We start from the raw sequence: 25,863 nt of genomic DNA on the forward strand, positions 1-25,863 counted from the left end.
GGTGCTATAGTTTAAAAGACGTCTTGATTTTCCATTCCATGGAAATAGACTTATTTTTTTTTTCAAGTTTTAAAGGGATTTTAAACACTAAAAAACATTTCCCCCTGTTCATTTGGTTTTTAATCTTCACTGGGGCCAGATATTTTTTGTACTTACAGGAATGGAGCTGGGCCCAGGCCATCAGAAATGATTAAACCCACATCAGAACCTGCAGACCCCAGGGTTTAAGTTAAATGACGATCCCAGTGACTGCCTAAGATGGGGAGCTGATGTGAAAATTGAAGCAATTACCTAGATCACTCAGGCAGAAGGATTTCTGAGGCTTTTTTTTTCCTTGAACAATCCAGATAATTGCTTCAATTTGCACTTCTCACTGGCAGTGGAGACTGGGACAGAAACTGTTATCTAGGACTGAGCTGAATAGAGAAGCAGAGTGTTCAGAAAATGACTCTGATCACTCCAGAGACAAGGGGGATGGGGTGGGATTCACATGCCTTGATTTCTATCAGTCTAAAGTCAGTCAAAGGGAGACTGTTCACTTTTTCCCAAATGATTCAGAAAATTCCTTGTTTATTTTCTGTCTCTTCTCAACACTGAAGTTATAGGGTCAAGCAGGTGTTACTGATGGAGGTGTTGGAAGAAATAGTGACTGGGGAACTTGGAATCTGTTTTAGGCCTTTTCCTTGTGCCTTTACCCTTAGTGCCTCAGTTCATTAACTGCCCTCGAAGGGCCTTTACATTCCAGCTTCAAGAAGGCTTTGCTGGGCCAGGAAGGATAGCAGTGGAGCAGGTGCTGTCCTGAAAGCATATGGCGCCTCTTAACTTCTTTTTGGCTGCACCGGGTCTTAGTTGTGGCACTCCAATCTCCAATCTTCAAATTGTAGCATGCGAATTCTTAGCTGTGGCATGTGGGATCTAGTTCCCCAACTAGTGACTGAACCTGGGCCCCCAGCATTGGGAAGGCAGACTCTTAGCTACTGGACCACCAGGGAAGTCCCCATACCTCTTCACATAACCATGAGCAAAATACAGGACAGCAGGACCTGACCCAGCCCTGAAGCAGGTGATGCCTCTACTAGGATTCATTGCTGCAATGGGAAATTCACGTTTGTTGAATAAGTGAGTAAATAATGCATGAATGCATGAAAGACATTTATTGAGTTGCCATTTTGAGCCTATCATTATGCTGGGCTTTGGAATTTTACATACTTTGTAAAATTACATACTTTGTATTAATACACACTTTTCTTTCTTCTTCTCATTGTTTTCTTAGAAGCCGTGATTCTCCCAATCTCTTCACAACTTCTCCTGGACTTTATTTCCAAACATTTGGGCACATACTTCTCTTTCAATTCTCACTTATCCAGAAGAGATGGTATTTTCAGCACCATTTCAACAGATGGTGTAAAAAATCATTCAGTGAAGCTGAATATCTTTCCCAAAGTCACAGAACTTGTTAGCAGCAGAATGAATGAAAAATGCATGTCCAAGGGCTTACCTGGTAGTCCAATGGTAGGGGACTTATGTCAAGTCTGTGTGTCCAGTGCAGGGGACTTGCACAGTACAGTTGGGCTTCGAGATGCTTAAGGATGTCAAAAGTACCCTGGAAAAATGTGAGAAGGTGAAGACCATGGAGGTGACTTCAGTATCCATAGAGCTGGAAAAGAACTTCAGCAATTTCCCCCGACAGTACTTTGCACTAAGGAAAATCCTAAAACAGCTAATTGCGGATGTGACCCTGGACCCTGAAACTGCTCATCCTAACCTAGTCCTGTCAGAAGATCATAAGAGCGTCAAGTTTGTGGAGACAAGACTCTGGGATCTCCCTGATACACCACAGCGTTTTACCTTCTACCCTTGCGTCCTGGCTACTGAGGGTTTCACCTCAGGTCGACACTACTGGGAGGTGGAGGTGGGCGACAAGACCCACTGGGCAGTGGGCGTGTGCCGGAACTCTGTGAGCCGGAAGGGAGAACTGACCCCACTTCCTGAGACCGGCTACTGGCGGGTGCGGCTATGGAACGGGGACAAGTATGCAGCCACCACCACGCCTTTTACCCCTTTGCACATCAAGGTGAAACCCAAGCGGGTGGGCATATTCCTAGACTATGAGGCCGGCACACTGTCTTTTTACAACGTCACAGACCGCTCTCATATCTACACCTTCACTGATACTTTTACTGAGAAACTTTGGCCCCTCTTCTATCCAGGCATCCGGGCCGGTCGGAAGAATGCTGCACCACTCACCATCGGGCCCCCAACAGATTGGGAGTGACAGGTAGGGGCATGGGAATCATGAGGGTGAGGCAGGGTCAAGAGCTCCGGGCCTTCCTTCCTGTGACCTGCTGGAATGTCTTCGTGTCTGCCTGGTTCTGGTTCTGAACCGTGTGGGAGAACACCTTGGTTTCCCGAATGGTTTATATGGAGGAGTAGGTAGGACTGGACTAGGTCGAGAGCACTGCAGTGTCTCCCTCCTGACAGGGTGGAGAGCTGGTTCTCAGCGGGTGATCTCCCCTGAAGTCCACCAGGTTTTCTATTGCACAAGGACTGGTTGGGAAGGAAGGAGAGACTTTTCCAGAAGCAACAAGTCTGTGGAAGGGTCTGACTTGCTCAAACCATAGGAGGAAACAGAAACCCCTGTACAGTCTTTCAGGGGTTCCTTTGACCCAGAATAGACTTGTTTTTTTAGGAAGATCACAGGGGTCTTTGTACCTCTAATTGAAATAAAGGTGAATGACAGTTGTTCTTATGGGTCTAGAAGTTGAGGAGTTATTTTCAGGGCAGAGATTGGACCTCAAGTTTAGAACGAAGGTCAGGAAAGAGGGCTAAAGGAACCGATTCCTAAAGACTAATGAAAGAGAGAAGGGTTTCTTTGTTCCATTATGAGTAGGATTGACCAGAGGTAGGAATGTGAGGAGGAGGGAGTAGGAAGAAAGAGAACCCAGGTCCCTGCCTCCATCTTCAGCAGGCCTGACTTATCGCCTGCCTTCTTGTAGTTGTTTGTCTCCAAGAGCTGTTACCTTGCTCATCTGGAGGGGCAAGATGCAAGAGATCATGCAAGACATGTCTACCCTCTTACTGCTTCCCCACGGGAACTTGGAAAGGAGAGAGACAGGTATTAGAGAAAAAAGAATAGCATTCCTATCCATAGCCCTGGCCTTAAAGAATGCCTCCAAGTAGCTGCTCCCATGTTGTCAACCTTGTTACCTGGCTATGGTATCCAAGCCAGACAGGGAGAAAGAAATTGGTGTCTTCCTTACCCTGGGGACAGTGTAGAAGAGGGTAGTATGTTTAGGGAAAAGCCAGACAGACAACTTCCTTTGGCCTGTGTGCATCTGGCCTGGATCTAGTGTTCATAAGAGCTGGTTTTTTGTTTGTTGCCATCCTTCACGTTTTGCCATTTCTCCTATCAGAGAATGTAAATCATTTTAATGTTAGGCCAAAATAAACAACCTATAGGGTACATATGTTGTCAGAAAAAGTAACACAATGCATGCCAAACCAAACTAAAATGACTGGATTATCTGCTACTGACTAATCAGGGGTTCACAGAAGACTGGGACAAGAAACTGCAGTTTATTGAGGGCATTTCAGCTCCTCCTACCACCTCAACGGGACTTTGTCCAGACTCTCCTCTTACCTTTGTGCCTTGACTGTGGTTCTTTGTGGCAAGATGCTTTGGTTGGTAAACATAATATGGAACAAAGGATCCACTGAAGTGAAAAAAAAAAAAGAAAAAAGAAAAATGCATGTCCAAGGGCTTACCTGGTAGTCCAGTGGTAGGGGACTTATGTCCAGTCTGTGTGTCCAGTGCAGGGGACTTGGGTTCAATCTCTGGTTGGGTAGCAGATCCCACATGTTTTGGGGCCCGGCCAAAATAAATACACAAAAGAAAAGAAGAGAAAATGAGCTTCAAAATTCTATTTAAAAACTGTAGGTCCCGAGCCCCAGGCTCCATCTACAAGGCAAGATCATTGTTTCCAGGTTCATGTATTCATTCATTTGTCCTTGTCATTATTGTGATCACGTTGGGCATGGACTGATCATCCAGAAAATGTTTTTATAAAGCACATAAATACTGCATGATCTCCACAACATAGATAAGGGAGCAAGACATATTTAGCAGAAAGAAAAATGCTCTGTAGACAAAGGAACTAGAGGACAGCACCAGACCTCAGTAGGAATGCCACTGCAAGATAGTGGAGCTCAGGTACAAAATCAAAGGGACCGACAGCCTGAGAGGGCAGAGACCTCTGTGGGCTAGAATAGTTCAGGAAGTTTTTCTAAAAATCAGTTTCTTTTTCCTTCACTGTTAAAATAGTTTTAAAAATTGAGATATAATTGACATATAGCATTGTATTCATATATGTATGTATTGTGAAACCGTAAGTTTATTTAACATCCATCCCCATACATAGTTACAAATTTTTTTCATGGTGAGAATTTTTGAGATTTACTCTTAGCAACCTTCAAAGATACAATGCAGTATTGTTAACTATAGTCACCATGCTGTACTAAATTATATCTCTAGGACTTATTTATCTTAAAAACATTTTTTTAAATTGGAGTATAGTTGCTTTATAATGTTGTATTAGTTTCTGCTGCACAGCAAAGTGAATCAGGTATTCATAAACATATATCCCCTGTTTTTTAGATACCCTTCCGACTTAGGTCACTGCTAGTGGTAAAGAACTTGCCTCCCAGGGCAGGAGACATAAGAAACACAGGTTTGATCCCTGGTTTGAGAAGATTCCCTGGAGGAGGAAATGGCAACCCATTTCAGTATTCTTGCCTGGAAAAGTTCATTGGCAGAGGAGCTTGGTGGGCCGTGGGCCGTAGGGTTGCCGAGTCAGATACGACTGAAACGACTTAGCATGCAGCACGGTTCGCATGCAGCACATAGGCACAGAGCATTGAGTAGAGTTCCCTGTGCTGAACAGTAGGTTCTCATTAATGATCTATTTTATACATAGTATCAATAGTGTATATATATATAGGTCAATCCCAGCCTCCCAATTCATCCCACCCTTCCCTCCCCCTTTGGTATACCCATAAACTTTTTGCTAGTATTTATTTATCTTATAGCTAGAAGTTTTTACCTTTTTAAAAATACATTTATTTACTTATTTGACTGTACTGGGTCTTAGTTGTGTCATGTGGGATCTTTAGTTATCATAAGTGGGATCTAGTTTCCTGACCAGGGATCAAACCCCAGGACCCCTGCATTGGGAGCTTGGAGTCTTAGCCACTGGACTACCAGGGAAGACCCAGAAGTTTGTACCTTTTGACTTCCTTCACCCATTTCATCCCCCACTTTGGCGACCTACCAATCTGGTTTCGGTATCTATGTGTTTGGTTTGTTTTTCTTAGATTCCGCATATAAGTGAGATCATACAGTATTTCTTTCTCTGGCTTGTTTCACTTAGCCTCTTGATGTAACTGCCCATGAATTTCACTCTGGTCACTTGGGCTTTTTCACTGTCCTGGGCATGTAAATTTAATCTGACCTTCAGACTGTCCCTTGCTCACCTCTTCCCTGCATATCTTCCAGTATCAGATAATACCCTTTTGGGGTGAGTCACAGAAAGCTGACTTGAACAGGCAAATTTACTGGCTCAAGAAAGAAGTCTAGAGAAGGGTGTGCTTTGGGTTGTTCAGTCTCAGTGGCTTGATCATATAATCAAAGACCCAGGAATTTTGGTCTATTGGCTCTGTTGTCCAGAGCTTGGCTTCATCCTAAGCTTTGTTCTCCACATAGTCACAAAATGTTTCAGTAGCAATTGAATGTGGAATGCTATCCTCCAGACAGGGAGAGAAATTTTAGGAAATAGAATGTCTTTCCAAATATTTGGCAAACTTTTCCTCTATCTCCTTGGCTTCATCCTGCCCATCCCTGAGTATGGGATTTTGATGAGACTAACCAAAGCCATGCCCAGCGTTGGAGACATTTGTCCACAGTGTGTTCTTGCTTCTCAGTAGGGAGGGGTGGGATGGATGTCAGGGAATTAACCAGTGACCTCAATGCCTCCCTCCCCCCTTTTACTCCTTCCCCTGGGGAAATCTATTACTAATTTGTTTGTTTCTCCAGCTTTATTGCAACATAATTGACTTATAATGTTGTGTAAGTTTAAGGTATCTGCTGCTGTTGCTTAGTCACTTCAGTCATGTCCAACTCTGCAATCCTATGGACTATAGCCCTCCAGGCTCCTCTGTCCATGGAATTCCCCAGGCAAGACTACTGGAGTGGGTTGCCATTCCCCCCTCAAAGGGATCTTCTCAACCCAGGAATTGAACCCAGATCTCCTGCACTGTAGGCAGATTCTTTACCACTGAGCCACCAGGGAAGCTCGAGTTTAAGGTATACAGTTTGTTAATTTGATACACTTATAATTTGCAAGAGGATTATCACTATAGTGATCTAAAGCCTACATTGTCTGTGTGTGCTCAGTTGCTAAGTCTTTTCTGACTCTTTTCGACCCCAAGGACATAGCGCGCCAGGCTCCTCTGTCCATGGTATTCTCCAAACAAGAACATTAGAGCAGGTTGCCATTCCTTTCTCCAGGGGATCTTCCTGACCGAGGGATCAAACACATGCCCTCTGCAGTGGAAGCACTGAACCTTAACCACTGGACCAGGGAAGTCCCAAGTTCTCCTTTAGACTTAGTGGCTCTGGGTGGATTTCTATCAAATTCCATGGTAAGAGCCCTAGTATACATACTTACTAATAGGCATGAATGCTTGACTTCAGGAGAGTAACTGCTTGAATAAAGTACAAGAAGCAAGCAGAGCAAGAGGTAAATTTAAATAGAAGAAGCCACAAGTAGTTTGGTGTTTATCAGAGTGTAAATGTCAAGACAAGAAGCAGTAAGAGATGAGGCTAATAAGTAGACAGAAATCTGATCGTGGGACCTGGATGTAGTTTGCAAAGAACTTTGGACTTGATCATGTATCTGTTCATTCTACAGGATTATAAATGGGTGTTAGGCAGAGGGTCTGTAAACTATACAACGTGTCTGTGTTGGTTGCATAGTTGTGTCTGACTCTTTGCGACCCCATGAACTGGAGCCTGCCAAGCTCCTCTGTTCATGGGATTCTCCAGGCAAGAATACTGGGAGTGGGTTGCCATTTCCTTCTCCAAAACTAAGAGTTCGGGATGACCTGCTGAGAAGCGTCGTCTAGTAGTTAAGAGTTTCTTAACCTCTGTGTTAAAGGCAGGCTTCAGTTGTCCCTAGACCCTCTGAAATAGCATGAAAAAAAATCTGTGGGTGTGTACGGGTTTATTTGTCTTTGTTTCCGTTATGGAAAAGGTCCTTAACTTTCATCAGATATTAACAGAGTTCCTGACCCAAAAAATGTATGAGCAAGCTTTTTCAGGAATTACTGGCTTCAAATATCCATGCAAATCTTATTTCCCTTCTAATTTCCGCTTCAAATGCTCCATAACTGTTTGGTTGGACATGGTCTTAAGAGGGGACTTTCCTGTAGGATCATGAAAAGATGTAAGGAGATAATATAGACCTTGTTAGTTATACGGGCTTCCCTGGTGGCTCAGAGGTTAAAGCGTCTGCCTCCAATGTGGGAGACCTAGGTTCAATCCCTGGGTCAGGAAGATCCCCTGGAGAAGGATAATGGTAACCCACTCCAGTATTCTTGCCTGGAGAATCCCATGGACGGAGAAGCCTGGTATACAGATTTTAACCGGGAATACTGGATGTGACATCCATCGTTTTATTGACTTGGGCAGCCACCCAAGATCTGCAGGTTCTCGGAAGCGTCACCCTAGGCACCGCCGCTATCCCCGAAAGCCATCTCCAAGCATCCAAGTCTTTTCACCCGCAGGTGTAGCGACTACAAGTCCCAGGATGCTTCGCTCTCGGAGTCTGAGCGAGGGCGGGGCGGATCCCCGCAGTGACGTAACCGACCAGGGCTGTGCCGAGGCAGGGCGGGGCGAAGGGGCGGGTCGGGGAGGCGGCCGTGCGCGCTGGTGCTGATGCAGGATGGCTGAGCTCGCAGGAGCCCGGGAGGTCTGAGTAGGGAGAGGCTGGCTCCCTGCGCATCGCCTCGTCCGCCCGCCGCGTGGTCGTGGGCAGGTGGGCCCGGGGCGCAGCGCAGGGCCAGGGAAGGCAGGTCTGCAGCCGGCTGGGCCAAAGGTCAATAGGCTGCCCACCTACAAGGTGTCGGAGCGGCCGGAGCTGCCCAGCCCGCCGATTTCGCGATGACCTGCTGAGAAGCGTCGTCTAGGCTGCGGTAGGCGGCCTTGTTGCGGGCGGTGCGGTTCTCAACCACTTTCCCTCGTTGTGCCGAACCGCGGCCCCCCACCCATCCCTGCGCCCCCTCCCTGCCGCCGGCCGAGATGGCGGATCCAGCCGAATGCAGCATCAAAGTGATGTGCCGGTTCCGGCCACTGAACGAAGCAGAGATCCTCCGCGGGGACAAATTCATCCCCAAATTTAAAGGCGAGGAGACCGTGGTGATCGGGGTAAGTGGCTGGGAAGTCTGGCCTCCCTGATGCTTCGCGCCCCAGCCCGGCGCCCCGATGCCCCAGGCCCGGTAGAGATGCTCGGGCAGCCCCTTTGGACGTCCCTTGGGGGCTGCCCTCTAGGGTGGACTTGACGAGAATCCCCCACCCTGTAGTTCCTTCCTGTGCAAGTTGAGGGTCGACTGGAGGCCCCGGGGCGGCCCCAGGTGGCGGGGGTGGGGGTAGGGGGCGAGCAAGGGTTCGGCGCCGCCATTGTTATTGGGGTGGGGGCCCGGGTGGGTCTATTGTTCCCCGCCCTGGCCACGTCGCGTGGGTAGTGTGTTCGCGTTACGCTCAAGCTCAGACTCCCCTTAAAGTATGAGCTTTGTAACCCATAAATGATCCCAGGTATCGTTTCGATTTATCGAGCACTTTGCCTCTTCTCACAGTTTTGGTAAAAGAAGGAAAAAAGCTACTGGAAAAATCCTAGCCTCTGCACCGAGCTCCCACAGCCGTGTCGAATTGGCTCCCCGCGGCGTTTCACCTTGCTCTGCACGCGGAAGGCGGGGGCTGGGGGAACACTGGTGGCCTCCCCAGGAGGCTTCGTGTGTCTCCTCTTGCTTCCTCTCAACCCAGGCTGTCCTGACTTGGATCTCGAGTCTCACTCTTCCCCGGTGGGGCGACCCCCACCTGGTGTTCGCAGACCCTCGGGTGTGTTTCATGCTGGGTGGTGAGGAGGCTGTGCGCCCGCCCCCATCTGTGGGACCGGGGGTCCCAAACGGAGCCAAATAGCCTCTGTACCCAAAGAACAAGTTACTTTGTGTGGCTGGGGCCCCTCGCTTTTGATCTCCCTTCCCAAGTTTCCCTTCCCCAGACTTGGCTCCATTTCTGCAGCGCGGCCGCTGGTGCGGGGAGGGTATACCGATGGGTTTTAGTTCTTAAATGAATATGTCAAATGAAATGAGCCAGCTTTCCCTGCCCCCCACCCTTCCCCCTCCTCTGTCCCCAGCGTGTGTAGCTGACGGTACCCTCTTTGTATGCGAGTCGCGTGGGGAGGGACCGAGTTAATGGGAGCCTCCCGATCCCCGCTGACACGTTCCTGGCAGCCTGCTCGAGGCTGCTGATGCAGCCTTCCCGGCCTCAGCATTGATTAAATGATGTCATCCTGATTACTGAGCATGCTCAGACTACCCCCTCCCTCCTATTTTCCCCCAGTGGCTGGGGTATTTGGGTCAAGTGATTGACAGGTGACAGTTTACTTAGGGTCTCTGCTGGACTCAGGTCGACCCTTCTTAAGCACCAGAGGCAGACATTTGCCTGCCCAAACAGTCCCAGCATCTTTGCCAAGATGTGCCGCAGTCCCTGGGAAGGGCCCCAGGGACTAGCAGGTGCTGGTAGAATTGGAAGGCAGGCTTTCTCCGGCGGGAGGAGGCCGGAGGCAAGGCTCCGGCATTGCCAAAGGGCTTCATCGTGCGGCCTCTCCTCTTGAAGACCTTCTCGCCTCCCCATTTTCACAGTCAACAGAAAACCGTGACCTCCAAATGCTATGGGGGTGGTCGTTAATCCTGAGCTGGCCTGTGAGGCCAGGAAGGAGGGGTTTTCTATCTGCCTAGTGTTAAATTGAAGGAAAGATGTGTGCTACAGTTACTGATGAGGAAGAAAATTCTATACTTGATGGCTGATATACTTGATAGTGACATATCTATGGCCAGGACATGGGACGGATAGTAGCTTGTTGGTTACACATCTAAGCTGGGGTCAGCCTACAGGCTGATTTGCTCTTCCTGAGCCAGCCAGTGATTTGGATAGAGTGGGAGTTACTGGGGACTTCTAGCCCTGCCCCTTGTCTGGTAACAGTTTTTTAACCAATAATTGTTCAGTCCTAGAACATGTTCTGGTGACCCTATTTTTTCAGAGGTTTTAAAGAGAGGCTCAAGTTGTTTCTTTTCTTTCTCCTCCTTCTCTCCCTCCTACACCACCTTCTTCCTCTCCGTGCCCTTCTCTTTCTCCGTCTTCTAAGGGTGACATACCAGAACTAGTGAAGTGGAATAATAGATCATCCCTTTGATCTGTGTGCAAGGCAGAGGTCCTTAATTTTATGGTTATCTTTCCTTAATTTTATGACACTACTAAAGTATATTAAACAAATGGTTGTGGATGTGAATACACATGTAGCTCTTCAACTGTAAATCTGGGGTAAATTGAAAATTTTTTATTTTACTATAGTCCTTTAGTACAACACTTTCCAGTTTTCTTTAAGATGAATTTTTCTTTGAAATAAAGCATTCATATAGAAAAGTGTTTTCATAAATGTATATAATTTTTCTTTTTTTATATAAAGTAAACACTCCCGTAACCACCTCTTAGGCTAGGAACCAGACATTTTCAGGACCCCAGAAGTCCCTCCCAGTCACTAACTCCCTCTGCCTCAGAATAACTGCTATTCTGACTTTTAGTTGTTTTTTTTTTTTTTTTAAGCTTTAGCTCCATAAAACCACACAGTATGTTCACCTCTTTGTGTGAGTTCTTGTGTTCAACATTATGGTTGTCAAATTGGTCCATGTTGTGATGTGTGGCTGCACTTAGTTCATCCTCATTGTTCTGTAGTATCTTATTATATGAATATACCACAATTTATTTATCCAGTAACTGTTGGTATTAACTGTTTGGATAGTTTCCACTTCGAGGCTAATATAGATGGAGCAGCTATGAACATTCTTTTATTCATCTTTCAGTGAGTTTGGTACAGAACCGAAGACCGCCAGATGCTGAAGAGTGTTGGGACTTGAGTTGGCATGTGCTAGGACCCTTCCCATTCCTTAGTAATGTGTAACTAAAGGAAGTGACGGTTCTCGCAGCCTATATCACCCTTTGTCGACTGAGTAGAAGGCTCCCAGGTCAGTTCAGTTGGAACCAGCCCACCTGGCTCGGGTGCAGGTGGAGGCTCTCTTAGGTGGGCTCTCCCCTCCTTCTTGCAGGGGCGTAGATTGTGGGGATGACCAAAGAAGCCCAGAACCCAATAGAGATGAGTGAAGAATGAATTTCTGTGCAGTTAACTGTGAGTCCACATTCAGAATGTCAGAAATTCATTTTTGTTTTGAAACTGGGGTGATTGTTTCTCTTTTAAAGTCTGTTCATTTCTTGTGGAGGTGTATGCTGAGAGGAAGATTTTGCAGGTGGGCTTCCTAGATTTCTCTCTTTTTAAGAAATGTCATCTTGAAGTGCGTGCTTAGTCACTCAGCCGTGCCTCGCTCTTTGCAACGCCATGGGTTGTAGCCCGCCAGGCTCCTCTGTCCGTGGGATTCTCTAGGCAAGAGAACTGGAGTGGGTTGCCATGCCCTTCTCCAGGGGATCTTCCTGACTCAGGGCTCAAACCCCGGTCTCCTGCATTGCAGGCCGATGTTTTACCGCCTGAGCTACCAGGGGTAAAGCTTGAAGAGATTATCTCTGTCATTCTTGGTCCCCGCCCCCTCCTGTTCAGAACTTTCTTTCCCTGACTGCCCCAGCCACAGTTTCTTCCACTGTGAACTCTTGTAACATTCATTTTGTATGTGATCTTGTAATTTTTTGCCTTAGATTATCATTTTTTAATTTTTAAGAGATTCTCATTTATTTTAAATTTTTTTGTTTTTGTCTGTGCTGGGTCTGTGTTGCTGTGTGCGGGTTTTCTCTAGTTGCAGAGAGTGGTAGCTTCTCTTGTTGAGTACAAGCTCTAGCGCAGGGGCTCAGTAGTTGTGGTGCGTGGGCTTAGTTGCCCTGAGGCATGTGCAACCTGCCCTGACCGGGGATTGAACGCTTGTCCCCTGCATTGGCAGCCAGATCTATCCAGTCTGCCACCGGAGAAGTCCCTTAGATTATTATTAATTTTGATCCTGTGTCCAGTGACATTGTAAAGCCGGTGTAGAGCCAAGACCCGTTCATGTTTTGCTCCTCTCAGGGTGTTACCCACAGAAGGCACTTAATAAATATTTATTGATCTCTTTTTTGAATCTAGAAATCTTTACCTTGGTGTATTTTAAGGACTTTATGGACTTTTCATTGACTGTAGGCTGTGGGGAGTAGTTAAAAATAATTTTAAAGAGATGTGCTATGTGCTATCTCTTGAGTGTCTTGGTAAAGAACTGTATTCAACCTTGTTAAAAATTAGGTCTGCTAATGACACTTGTGATGAGCTAGAAGTGGAGGGTGGGGGTGAGGGGCACCACATTAATTCTTTCAGAGAAAAATATTGGATTTAGAGCATTTCTCAGAACACTTCTTCATTAACTGCTAAAAATCCTGGTGAGTCATCCATTACTTTGAGCTCTGCCTGTTGGTTTTGATGTATCTACATTGATGGAACTCTGTCTTGAGAGAGTTCTCAGTAGGGTTCTTTGAAATGGACTTTCACATGCCAGTTTTGGGCTTTCCTCTTGTTTGCATTCCTGGGAAAGCAGGTCTTGTTAACCAAGGGTGCCTCCCCCGAGGCAGTGTAAGTTTTGACTTGTTTGAAAGCCAAAGCAAAATATTAGCCACAAACCCTGAGCTGGCCTTTGGCATGGAAAGTGGCCTTAGGCTCTAGGAGGTTAGATTAGTTCTGGTCAGTGGATGGGCAGGGAAGTCAGAGGTGGGGACAGAAACCAAATTCCAAGCCTGAGTTACTGTTGTGGAGATTATGGGCTGAAGATGTCAAGAAATATGGCTAGAACTTTTCTTTTTGTCCGTAGTCATGATTTTTAAAAGCAAGAATATTTTAAAATTTGTACAGAGTAAAATCACTCTTTTTGGTTTATAGTTCTATTGTAGGGGGTGTGAAAAGTACATAGAATTGTGTAGCTATGCTGTATTAGTTTTCTGTTGCTGCTATAACAAATTATCACAAATTTGAAGGCTTAAAATGATACACATTTATTATCACACAGTTTCCATACGTCATGTGGGCAAAGAATGTCGCCTGCAGTTGGTGGTGCACCCTGAGGGGAATTCAGGACAGAGAAAAAAGAGTACTGGTCCTAGATAGTTAAGATGCATATCAAAGGAATGTTTTCAATTAGTCCAGACTCTTTCTTCCTCCCATACACAGAAAAGCACTAAAATCGTTAACTTGAGATGTCTGCTTTTTGTGATTAGCAGTAATCTTTTGATGTTCCACTACTTACTTTCTTTTTTTCTTTAACCCCCTTCAAAATCTCCTGTATATCTTGGCTCCTTTCTTACTCTTTAGAACAGTCCCTCAGAGCTATTTGAGAGGCTGCCATCTCCTGCTCTAATCCTCAGTAAATGCCTTAAATAAAACATAAATCTCAACTTTTTGGTTGTGCTTTTTTTTTTTCTCAGTCAACCGAAGTCCATCAAGTCAGCTGGTTTCTCTGCTTAGAGTCTCACAAGGTCAAGACCAAGGTGTTGACAGGACCATGTTCTTTTCTGGAGGATCTGGAAGAAAATCCATTTCTTTGCTCATTCAGGTTTTGGCAGAATTTGGTCCTTGTGGTTGTAGGATTGAGGTCCCATCCTCTTGCTGGCTGTCAGCCTGGGGCTGTTCTTAGCTGCTGGAGGCCACTTTCAGGTCCTGGCCATACGGCCCCTTTCCTATACCTTAAGAGCCAAGGGTGGGTTGATTCCCTCTCATGCTTCGAATCTCTTCTGCCTCTTCTTCCATGGCATATCTTTCTCACTGACTCCTCTGCCTCCCTCTTCCACTTTTCAGGGCCCATCTGGTTCCAGTGAGCCCAGCCAGATAATATGGGATGATGTCCCTATTATAAGGTCATCTGATTAGCAGTCAGTTCAGTTTGCAAATTTCCTTTTATCCTGTAACTTTCATATATTCACAAGTTTAGTGTAGATATATTTTGGACCATTATTCTACCTACCATATACCACCATACTCAAGATATGAAACAGTTTCATCACTCAAAAAAAACAAAACCAAACCCCCAAAAATCTCTCATGCCATCCCTCTGTAATCAAACCTTCTGCCTTCTCTTAACCTCTGGCAACCACTTATCTCTTCTTCTTCTACATAACTTTGCCTTTTCCAGATTGTCATAAAAATGGAATCATAAATTTAAGTATCTTTTTGAGATTGAGTCCATTGAGGTTTAGGTGGTTGTTCCATGTATCAATAGTTTATTCCTTAAAAAAAATGTTCATTACTTTTTATTGCTTAGTGGTATTCCTTTATACAAGTATATCACAATTTGTTTATCCATTCACCTGTTGAAGGACATTTGGGTTGTTTCCAGTCTGAGATGATTATGAATAAAGAAGCTATAAACCTTTACATTTGGGTTCTTATGTGAGTATAAATTTTTATTTCTCTTGGGTAATCAGCCAGGAGTGGGATTACTAGATCATACCATAACTGTATGTTTAACTCTAAGAAATGGCCAGTTTTCCAATGTGGCTTAAACTAAAAAGTGCTTATATTTTATGCCAGACTTTTTAAAGAGTATATTTATCGCTGTGTCTAAGTGAATATTAGCAGTAGTGTTTAATAGTGTGGAGATATGTTCTTCCTAAATTCAGAAGTGTTTACATCACCTGAAAATGAATTTGTGGCTTCCTGTGAACCTGCCCTCTGAAATCCTGGAATGAGTGAACACAAGAGTCATACTCTGGCTTGTGTCACTGGAGGCTACTCTTGTTCATGGTGAGCACGCGGTTGGTGCTACAATAAAGGATTGGGGTTGGTAGAGGCATTGGGAAGAGTCAGACGAAACTGCCTAAGAATTCACTGGCTCACTGTGGGGCTTTTTTCAGGTTGCTTAGCTTTCCTGGGGCTCAGTTTGGTCATATTTCAAGTGGAGATAATTACTTAACTCACAGGATTGTTGGACTTTGAAATGAAATGAAGTGGTCAAAACAGGGTCTGGCACAGAGAAAATGCTCAGCATATACTAATTATCTCTCACGTTTCCTCTTCCTCTTGTAAGTTTCCTCATTTTCAGAATTAGCTTTGCCCCCCAAAATTACCACCCTTAATTCTGGCTAACCCCTGAAAACGCTTCTTGCATCCCTGCTTCCTAGCCACTAGTTCATACCATTCTTATCCGTGGAATTCCTGACCTTCAGAAGGTAGAGCTCAGGTTCCATTTACTCACTTTATCAGCCGTTCCTGTTTGCAGTGATCACGTGTTGGTGTGTGCACGTGCATGTGCGCTTGCGTGAATATCCTCTTCGTGTAAATTACAAGCTTCTTAGAAGCAGGAGCTGTGTGTTTTTTTTTAACATCTTTGTGCTTTTTACTGTCGTTGTCAAGTTGCTTAGTAAGTGTATCTTGATTGACAGTTCTGTCTTCCCCTGTTTCCTTGCCTAGAATCAAGTCTTGCTAAATGCCAATTTCTGCATTTCCTTGAATAACTTGGGCATCACTGGGGATTTCCCTCTGCCTCCACCTGTGCTTCTCTGGCCCGACTCCCTGGTTTAATGACAAGGTTTTGCCTCCTTGACTTTTCTTCTCCCTTTAGGATAGGAAACTTCCCCCACCTTTGGGTTCCCTTTAGTACCCGTCTCAGATTTCTCACCTGTGTCTCCTTATTAAACAAGTGAAAACAAAACTACCTACTCCCTAATGGTTTCTATTGCATTAAAAAAGAATAGCCCCTTGACAGATCCAGTTTCACCTGATTTCTCTCAGGTTTGCCGTGAAGTCCTATCTTTGTGGCCGAGAAAGTTCCTCCCTTAACCTATTTGCTGCATATCCACCAAGATCCTTTTATGAGGAAGAAAGCTGTTGAGTGTGTGGTTATCTGAAAATACTGCAGAACTTGAGAGAAAATAGAGTTGTAAATTCATTCTCCCATCCCCAACACCAAACTTGGACGCAAGGCAGACAGTCCAGGACCAACTCCCAGCTAGCTCTGTGACTTCTTCACTTTATGTACTTGGACACATGGCTACACCACACTAAGTTTCAGTTTCCTGGCCTGTGAAATATGGATGATAACACTCTCCACCTTGTAGGATCCTTGTGATGGTTCCACGAGCTGATGCATCTAGATTGCAGAGTATGGTGCCAGGTTCAGAAAATGTACGCTGTTAGAGGACCCACAGTGCTTATTTCTCTGCACACTTGTCAGATTAACTAGGCTTCAGAAAGCTTAAGACCCTTCATAGGTTCCCTGGTATCTTCATGTTGTGTTAAAGAAAAAATTATTCCCGCATTTGTAAATACAGTAAAGAAGACTATTGCAGTACGGGTTGATACTGTTCTAGTAGGGAAGAGAAGTCAGGGTCAGTTTCAAGTACAAGCGGAGCAGGTTGGTGGGGCGCAGAGGTGGACGGACAGTCACTAAGAGAGCTGTGAAAAGTATGGGGACCCTTGGCACAGGCAGGCCGGATACAAAGCTTTTAAGATCCGAGCACTGAAGTAGGGTGATAAGGCACTGACGGTGAGCGGGGGGATTCTCTCTAAACTGCTTTAGGAGTCTTGCTCAGACTGGACTCTGCAAGGACAGACATAGGAGGCCAAGTTCAAGACCCAGTTGAGAAGAGGGCTCAGAGGAGCCTGATTAAAATATGGTCAAGGAGAGAGTCTTGGCCATTTGGAACCCAGATTCTTCAGGGCGCATTCGAGCCCTTCCATTCTCTGGGCCTGCGTACCTCCCCAGCCTCACCCTTTATGTTGTGTTCATCTGTGCTTCTATTCATAGGTTTCTCAATGCCTGCCCTTCTCCACCACAGCTAACCACACCCCACACACCTGGGCTAACCATCCCTAAATTGTACCTGCATGGCATTAGACTAAACCCCTTGCAGGGCAGGAAGGTTTATTGCCATCTTCAGTTCCTGGACTAGTACTTGGAACAGAGTAGTTGCTCAGTGTAAGATGTCTTTTGAATGAAGTGAAAGAATACTGACCTTCCTAGGCTGTCAGATGTCCAAGCCTAGGTTTTTTTTCTTGGATTTTTATCTTTGACCTCTGTCCAGCTCTGGTGACTTTTTTCCCTACTTTGACCATCTTCATCATTTTGTTGTTATTGTCTTGAAAGAATAGTTTTCTCTGGGGTCCTGATATATGCTCACTGAAAAAAACCTCAGACCATACAGAAAAATATGAAGGATAAGGTAAAAAGCACTTTTAATTTTATGAACTAGAAAACATCATTGTTAACATCTTATTGTTTATTCCAGCTCTTTTCTACTTTATAGAAAACACACTTTGTTTTAAAATGAAGATACATTTTTATAAAGTCTGTTTTGAAAGCCAACATTTTACTCAATGGTATACCTCAGACATCAGCATTTATAAAAGATTACATATAATTTCATTATGTGTCTAAAGTGAAAGTCTCTCAGTCGTGTCTGACTCTTTGCAATCCCATGGACTGTAGCCTGCCAGGCTCTTCTGTCCATAAAATTCTCCAGGTAAGAGTACTGGAGTGGGTTGCCATGCCTTCCTCCAGGGGATATTCCCAACCCAGGAATTGAACCCAGGTCTCCTAAGTAATACTTTATTTTCCACTGATAGTCATTTGATTTTCTGTTCTCTTTTTCTGTTATAAACAAAGGTGTGATAAACATCAGTTTATCAATACACATCTCTTTGTGTCCTTGCCCAATTTTTTGTTAGAATACATTCCCAGGATTGAGATTTCTGGGTAAAAGGATATAGCTGATTTTAAGGTATCCACAGGTTTTCAGAGGGAGCAACTTAGAGATGGTGAATTGTCTTCTATTTTATATCCTCACTTCTTTGCCCACCCCATGGAGTTGGTACAAGTTTGTTTCATAAGGCATCCCTTCATTCCTGAGCTAAATTAAATTCTCACTGAGAGCGTGTACTTTGTCATGCACTGTTAACCCAAAGATCCAGGACACGACAATGCCTTCAGACTTCTAATGTAAACCATAGGTTTTTGTAGGCTGTCTCTTGTCAGGTTCAATATCCTAAAGGATGTTGTTTCTTGGAGGTGATCAAAAGCTAACCCTCTCTTGAGACAGAGAGAGATAGAGGTCAAGATTGTAGTCTTAAAGTAAACTAGGATGGATGTGTGCTTTCTTCTTGGAGCTAACAGTGAATGGCCTGTGATACCTTCGGGCAATGGTAAGTTGAGAAGGGATATAATAGCCCTCCCCAAAAAACCCCTGGAAAGAGCTTTTTACCCCCTTCTCCTTTGATTACTAGGTACTCAGAAAAAATATAAAATTTTAAGCACACACCAAAGTGGAAAGAATATCAAAATGTACCCCTGTGAGTCTATCAACCAGTTTCAGCTATCATCAACAAATGAGCTAATCTTATTTTGCTATCCACCTCTAACCTTTTCTCCCCAGATCGCTCAATTATTTTAAAGTGAAATCTCATGTCACATTATTTTATCCCTGAAATTTAGTATATGTGCTGCCTAAGCGAGTACTATTTTATCCCTGAACTTTTGATATCTCTGAAAGATCAGGACTCTTAAAACCACAATAACATTATCTCAACTAAAATGTGCACAATTCCGTAATGTCAAATACCCAGGCAAATTCTCCCGATTGCCTCTTAAGTTTCTTCTACAGTTGTGTTTGCGCAAATCAGAATACTCTGACTACAAGTGTGGAGAAAAAGAAATGCTTGTACATACCGACCCTGAAAGAAGAGGGAGGGAGGCTTCTGCTCTAGAATCGTGTGTGGCAGTAGACACACACTGAGCAGTCAGGGCTAATCAAGATTTCCAGCCTGTCTTCCCTAACAGTGGTCACGTCCTAGTTATGCTCTTTAATAAACCAACTCCGGCATTGCAGTGTCACCCAGAAAAGCTATTTAAAGAGCTGCATGCCTTATAGCTCTCCTCACCCCTGAGTCTCCCATTGCTTTAGTTGATTTGTATAAATGTCAGGAAAGCAGGCAGATGTGTTACTCATTTGTCTTCCAAGCTCAGTACTCACCCTTATAAAATTGGTGTGTGTGTGTGTGTGTTTTCAGTCCTGACTAACTCTTTGCGACCCCGTGGACTGTAGCCTGCCAGGCTTCTCTGTCCATGGGATTTTCCAGGCAAGAATACTGGAGTGAGTTGCCATTTCCTCCTCCAGGGGATCTGCCTGACCCAGGCATCAAATCTGAGTCTCTGGTATCTCTTGCACTGGCAGGCGGATTCTTTACCAGTTAGCCACCTGGGAAACTCCATAAAATTGTTGCCAAGTACATTTAGAGCGGCTCTTTTAGGTGTGTCTTGGTATGTTGCTATTTACTATCTTGTTAGTCAGTGAACACTCATCCTTTATGTGAATTGGATACAGGAAAATAAATCCAGAGAGGTGAAGGGAAAATGTGTAAGTGAGAAGAGAATTCAGCGCAACACAGTACTTTAAGGAAAAAGGTTTTTATGGTTTTTTTAAAATTCCTTTTATTCCTTTTTCCCCCTTTTCTTGTAAAAAAAGGGAGTTGGGTTGGAGAAAAAGTGCAAATAAAAACCAAATCCAATGATTGATACTTTAACTTCTCTGATTACAGAGTATGGTCATGAGAGCTGCTGATCAATAATGTTATTTTAGAAGCATTTTGTTTAAAGAGCTTGGTTACGCAATTCTCGGTTGGCAAATCTCAGGGACTCTCCCCAGGCTCTCTGACAAGAGCCGTCTCTCCCACTTCTAGGTCTCATTTTGCCTCAAGGGGAAGTGAAGAACAGCCCGCTTCAGTCCTCTGAGGAGGTTACATCATAGTTTTTGTACTGAACGACCTGTCTGGTACCTCACTCCACTGAGATTATTGACTTTCATCTGGGAACCTGGGTAAATAACAACTCCTTCTGACGTCAGAAACTTGGGGGAGTCTTGGGGGAAGGACTTCTGTTCTTCTTTCATGGCACCCCTTGCTCCATAGAGAGGAACAAATGCCCATTTGATTGGTCAGTGTCCAAACCTCTGTTGGTCCTGGTTACTGGTGGCAAGATCCCATGGGTAGCGTTCAGTTCCTTCCTGTGTCTGCCTCTGGTAAGCTGACCCCTGCAGGGTCTGGCTTCCTGGGCTGGCTCCCAGGGACTGGCTATTTTCCCATCTCAGCATCACCCACTGCTGAATGGATAAGTAGTCTGGACCCACAGATTCAGGCCCATGTGGGCCGGACTCAAGGTTCAGAACAGGTTGGGCTGTGGGAGGGTGGGGTGGTGGGGTGAGCAAAGGAGGAAGACCTTCTTGCTGGAGACTGGCCAGGTTTGACGTTGGGTTGATGCATCCTGCCACCCATCAGGTGGTATTTGGATACCTGCTCCGTTCCTGTTCCTGTGTGGAGCAAACTCACCCGCCCAGAAGGGAGAAGACTCTTAGGCAGAAGACTCTTAGGTGAGGCTTTTGGCATTCCAGGACCCCTGGTACTGATGTCATCACGATAGCATTAAAACTATCTTCTAACTACTAATAGTTTGTTTATATAATATTTGTGAAAGTAGACTTTAGAAGGGAAGTGCTTAGCTCTTTAGTAATAATTACTAAACAACACAACCTACTAATTATCTGCTCAGACAAGTGGGGGAAAAAATACCGAAGTACTGTATCCTGGAGTAACGCTTGCTCATGTGTGTTGTTAAATTTTCCTTAATGAATATGGCTCTTGGAAAAGACTGGCTTGAGGGTGTATTTTTTTTTGTTAGAGTATAGTTGATTTACAATGTTATAGTAATTTCTACAGCACAGCAAAGTGATGCATATGTTATGTATATGCTCACCCTCCGTGATGGCCCACGCTCTATCTGTGGAGTGTGCTTCTCTCTGAATCTGAATAAATCCACTTCTCACCTATCACTTTGTCTCTCACTGATTTCTTTCTGCGATGAGACATCAAGAACCTGAGCTTCATTAGGTCCTTAAACCAGATAGCTGGGTTTGAGTCCCACCCACGTGGGTTCAAGTCCCAAGCAGGGTTTTGGCTGGGTTCGAGTCCCAGCCACATGGGTTTGAGTCCCAAACTGGGTTTCGGCTGGGTTCGAGTCCCAGCACATGGGTTTAAGTCCCAATCTGAGGTAAATGGTTTCACTTTTAAAATATTCTCTTTGTCTTTGTTTTCTCTAGATTACTGTGGTGAATTTAGATTTGGGGGAAGAGGGTTGTTTTATGGATGTTCTTCAGTCTGTGGCTTCATTTTGAAATAGTCTAAGATTTAGAATACTTCTATGTGAAGTATTTCTTCAAATACTGAATCTGTCTTATTCTTCTCCCTCTTCTCTGGCACTACAATTACGTGTACGTTGGGATTTTAACCATGTACTATATGTCTCACACATTTTCCACCCTTTTGGGGGCATGTGAGGACTTCTAAGGTGGCGCTAGTGGTAAAGAATCTGCCTGCCAATGCAGGAGACTCCCTGCGTTGGGAAGATCCCCTGGAGTAGGAAATGGCAACCTGCTCCAATATCCTTGCCTGGAAAATTCCATGGACAGAGGAGCCTGGCAGGCTACAGTCCATGGGGTTGCAAAGAGTCAGACACGACTGAGCACACAGGATATACACACACACACACATTCTTTTTTATATTCTTTTCCATTATGGTTTATCACAGGATATTGAATATGGTTCCCTGTGGAGGATATATTTTAAAGAATATTTTCTGATTTACACAACATCCAAACAAGTTTGTGAAGGGAAAAATGTACAGCTGTCTTTCTTCCTTACGTTCCATTCCGTTGCTCAGTCGTGTCCGACTCTTTGCGACCCCGTGGACCGTAGCCTACCAGGCTTCTCCGTCCATAGGCTTCTCCGTCCATGGGATTCTCCAGGCAAGAATACTGGAGTGGATTACCATTTCCTTCTCCAGGGGATCTTCCCGACCCAGGGATCGAACCCGGGTCTCCCGCATTGGAGGCAGACCCTTTAACCTCTGAGCCACCAGGGAAGCCCGTCTTGCTTCCTTAGTTCTATTAAAAACAAATATAAAGAAGTAACATACAGGTTAACGTAAAACTTTAAATGAGTTCTTTATTACCATACTTCTCTTTATAAAGAGGCAGTTTTCTGTACAGTGGACTTTTTGGAGCTTCACTGCAATACCGTGCTGCCAAAAATGGTAGCCACCAGGCTCACTTGACTATTAAGCCCTTGAGTGTGGGTTATCCAAATTGGGGGGGTGCAAGAGATGTAAAATATTTGTAAAGTGGCTTACTCTGTACAAAAAAGTAAAATATTAATTTACTCTTTTTTTGGTATTCGTTACATGTTGAAGTAGTAACATTTTGGATGTATTGGGTTAAATACATTAATGAAATAAATGTCCCCTATTCTTTTTTAAAATATGACTACTAGAAAATTTAAAGGTACATGTGTGGCTTGCATTTCTGGCTGGCGTTATATTTCTATTGGTAATATATTTCTATATCAGACGGCTGCGCTAACATTTAGATGCCAGCATCTTGATGTCTTTTGCGTTTAGTAATTTTAGTTCCAGTCTGGCATATTGAGGGATTATTGTGTGCTAAGATCAGTTGTGCTAAGCATCGTGAACTTGCTGTGATAAGTGAGACGAGATTCCTGCCCCCACCCTACACCCACCCCCGACCCGCCAAAAAAATAGTGTGCTGAGTGTCCAAAGAGAAGAGGAAGCAGCGTTGTTGGAGTTAGAAAAAGCAAGGACATTCCACCTCAAGCAGGAGGATCCTTTGATCCTTACCTTGAGACTGGGTGGGAGTCTGCTCTGCAAATGTAATATTTGCTTCAGTTACTTTACAATTATGTATAAACGCTTTACAGATTTCTGTTTCAAGTATTACTGAGGAAAGACCTGAGTAGGGGCCTGTGCGATAGCCGGGCGTCTGTCGGCTCTCCCCTCAGCAGCACTGCCGCCGCCGCTCCCGGGACAGCAGCCCACTCTGAACTCTGTAATTAAGTACCAGCCATTTACAGCCTGTGTGTGATGTGGATTTGTGATGCGTATGTCGTGGGTGACACTGAGAACACCAAACGGTGACAGGGTGCGGCGTCTTGGGAGAAAAAGCGGCACCGTGCCCTCCTGCCGCCTGGCTCCCGCCGCAGGGCAGCGCCCGGGGCACCGGGAACCCAGCCTGCGGCCTCGCCCTGCCCGTGTGTGTTTCTAATTTCTGGCACGTTGATCAATCTGCCGCGTACCCTGCCTCCATTCGGCCGCTAATGCTGGGAATGATGAAACCTCTTGTCCGGGAAGTGCATTCGCCTTCAGCACAGGCACCCTCTGATGCACTCCCTCCCCCAGCTACACAAAGGCGCCCGCGCCCATTAGGCTGTCAGGGTGGGCAGCGCTGCGCAGGGAAGGAGGGCGGGAACGCTGCCTTTGTCGCTCACAGGTGCGCCTCTTCTTTGTCCTGGTATCTGAGGGAGAGGTCGCCTTGCAGGTGAGGGCCACAGAGCTCTTTGCAGAAGGAGCTGGAAACTCTTTTACACCCATTTCTGTCCCTGTTTATCTGGGTTGGGACAGAATTGATTTTTCCTCCTTTGTCAGTGGCAGAACTGCTCTTTCACATGATGGTAACATGAAAGCATAGCAACCGCAAAATCAGCCATGGTCTTACCACCCTACATCATCCATGTTAATTTTTTAATATCCTCCTTTTCCTGCTCTTGGTTGATACTTAAACATTTTGGAAAATTAATGTATTTCCAACCATAGATATACAATTCTGCCTCTTTTAAAAAAAAAACAAACACAAAAACCAGAGCCTACTCCATAAATGGTTTTCCGTGTTGTATGGTATCTTCATGGTTATAATGTTCAGTGGTGACGTAAGTGTGCTTTGTGCTGATAGATCCCAGTTTGATCATTCAGGTCTCCTTTCCACTTGCTTTGGGTGCTGGCGTAGTGAGCATATGCGTGCACAGAGCTGTTGTCTTTTGCCAAGTTATTTCTAGAGGATACCTTCTCCAGAAATCAGTTTACTGGGCCCAGTGCTGTGAACATGTGAATTGACGCTGTGCAGTATTATCCTGTTGCTTCTCTAAGGGTCTACCATCCCTATGGCCTCTGGGGATTTATGAGCTTCCCGTTTGGCAGGGAATTAATTTTTAAGGTAAAGGAGATAATCATTTGAGAGGGTGCTTACAACAGTACAATGTCTGGGATTCATGTGTCTTGGGTTTTGTTCAGGCATTTGCTCTGATTTATATGAAAAAAGTGTAACTATTCCGTGATCTGTTTTAATTTGGAATATTGCTGTCAGTGGGCACTTCTGGGGTCAGGCTGGTGATTGGGGAGTCTCCTGGTCTTTATAGATGAAAGAAGGACTTGGAAGGGTAGCAGTACTCTACCTCCCAACATTCATCAGAACAGTTGTTTGGAGGTGGTGATTTATGCTTATGTTTAACTCAGGGTACTTCTCACATGCTCACAGATATAATCACTCAAATATGCTGTAGCAGTGAGTGAACCACAGACCTTCTGTATCCTAACAGCAGGACACGTAGGGATACGTTTTGCTGGATGACTCAGGACATCTTGTAGGCAACCCTCCTTCCAGGAGGTGTGGTGACACTCACGGAAAGCATGACTTTATGCTTTGATGGTTCTGTGTATCCAGGCGTCACCAGCATGCTCTTCAGTTCTGTGGTAGCCCTATAACCAGGCTCACCATCCTGACAAACCAGGCATCACTGACAAACCCAGCAATGGGACGTGAGAACCTAGGTAGGGTAAACAAAAAAGACCTTGATTGCTTCTTACTTGCATTGTATACCTTTGGGAAACAATTCTCTGTTTGTTCTTCACTCTCTGTAGTCATTTGAACACTTTAGCTAAAATCATCCAGAAGTTCCATTCAGAGTATGTCAGTTCTCTGCTCAAAACATTTAAGGACTCTCCCTTGCTAAAATAAATATGAATTCATCAACTTGTTCCTGAAATTCAGCAAAACTCTTCACAATACGTTCCCTCAGCCTTTCTCAAACCTAACTATACACCGTATCCCAAACTCAGTCTGGGCTTTCACTCTTTCAGGCATTTGTTGGTGAGGTTCCCATCTCATAGAGTCCCATTCCGATTTTTTTGTTTTTTCTTACCCTAGAAATTCACCAGGAAGCATTTCCTCTTGTCTCTAATCTTGGAATTACCGTATTTAGATGTGAGCTCCTTTCTAGGTTGAGGTCTGTTTGATTAATTTTCTTTCTTTTTTTTAAACAGTTTTATTGAGGTATGGTTGCTATACATTGCTTGATTTATTTTCATACTCTCAGGATATGATTCATAATGGGGGCCTAGTATATGATGGTGTGTATGAAAGAGACTGAAAGAGTATTTCTTGTGACTTATTGTTCATTTTTATGATTGTTTTTGTTTCATTGTGCCCCTCTTCCTTTCTCTGTCAATCCTACCTGAGGACCAAACATGCCCACATGTTTCTTTTGTGAAATTTACCATAATTGGTCCAAACAGCGAACAGGCATTCCTTAGGTACACAGTCCATTTATCCAACCTCAACCAACTCACTGTCTAGTAAGAGAGAGAAACAGAGACACACACAAATAATGGCAATGTGGCTAATAAGTG

At 44.7% G+C, this 25,863-nt stretch overlaps 1 protein-coding gene and 1 pseudogene across 1 annotated transcript in view; both read left to right on the forward strand.

Moving 5' to 3' along the window:
• The first annotated feature begins 1,579 nt into the window (after positions 1-1,579).
• On the forward strand, positions 1,580-2,275 carry LOC129538526 (E3 ubiquitin-protein ligase TRIM39 pseudogene; annotated as a pseudogene).
• Positions 2,276-7,985: 5,710 nt separating this feature from the next.
• KIF5C (kinesin family member 5C) overlaps positions 7,986-25,863 on the forward strand; it is a 158,106-nt gene continuing 140,228 nt past the window's right edge. The window contains exon 1 of the mRNA XM_055398476.2: positions 7,986-8,479. Coding sequence (XP_055254451.1) covers positions 8,354-8,479 — 126 coding nt within the window. The 5' untranslated portion in view covers positions 7,986-8,353. The remainder of the gene's footprint in view (positions 8,480-25,863) is intronic.

This window comes from Moschus berezovskii, chromosome 2, assembly GCF_049115385.1.
Source record: "Moschus berezovskii isolate FMDL1 chromosome 2, NW_MosBer_1.0, whole genome shotgun sequence".
Taxonomy (NCBI): Eukaryota; Metazoa; Chordata; class Mammalia; order Artiodactyla; family Moschidae; genus Moschus; species Moschus berezovskii.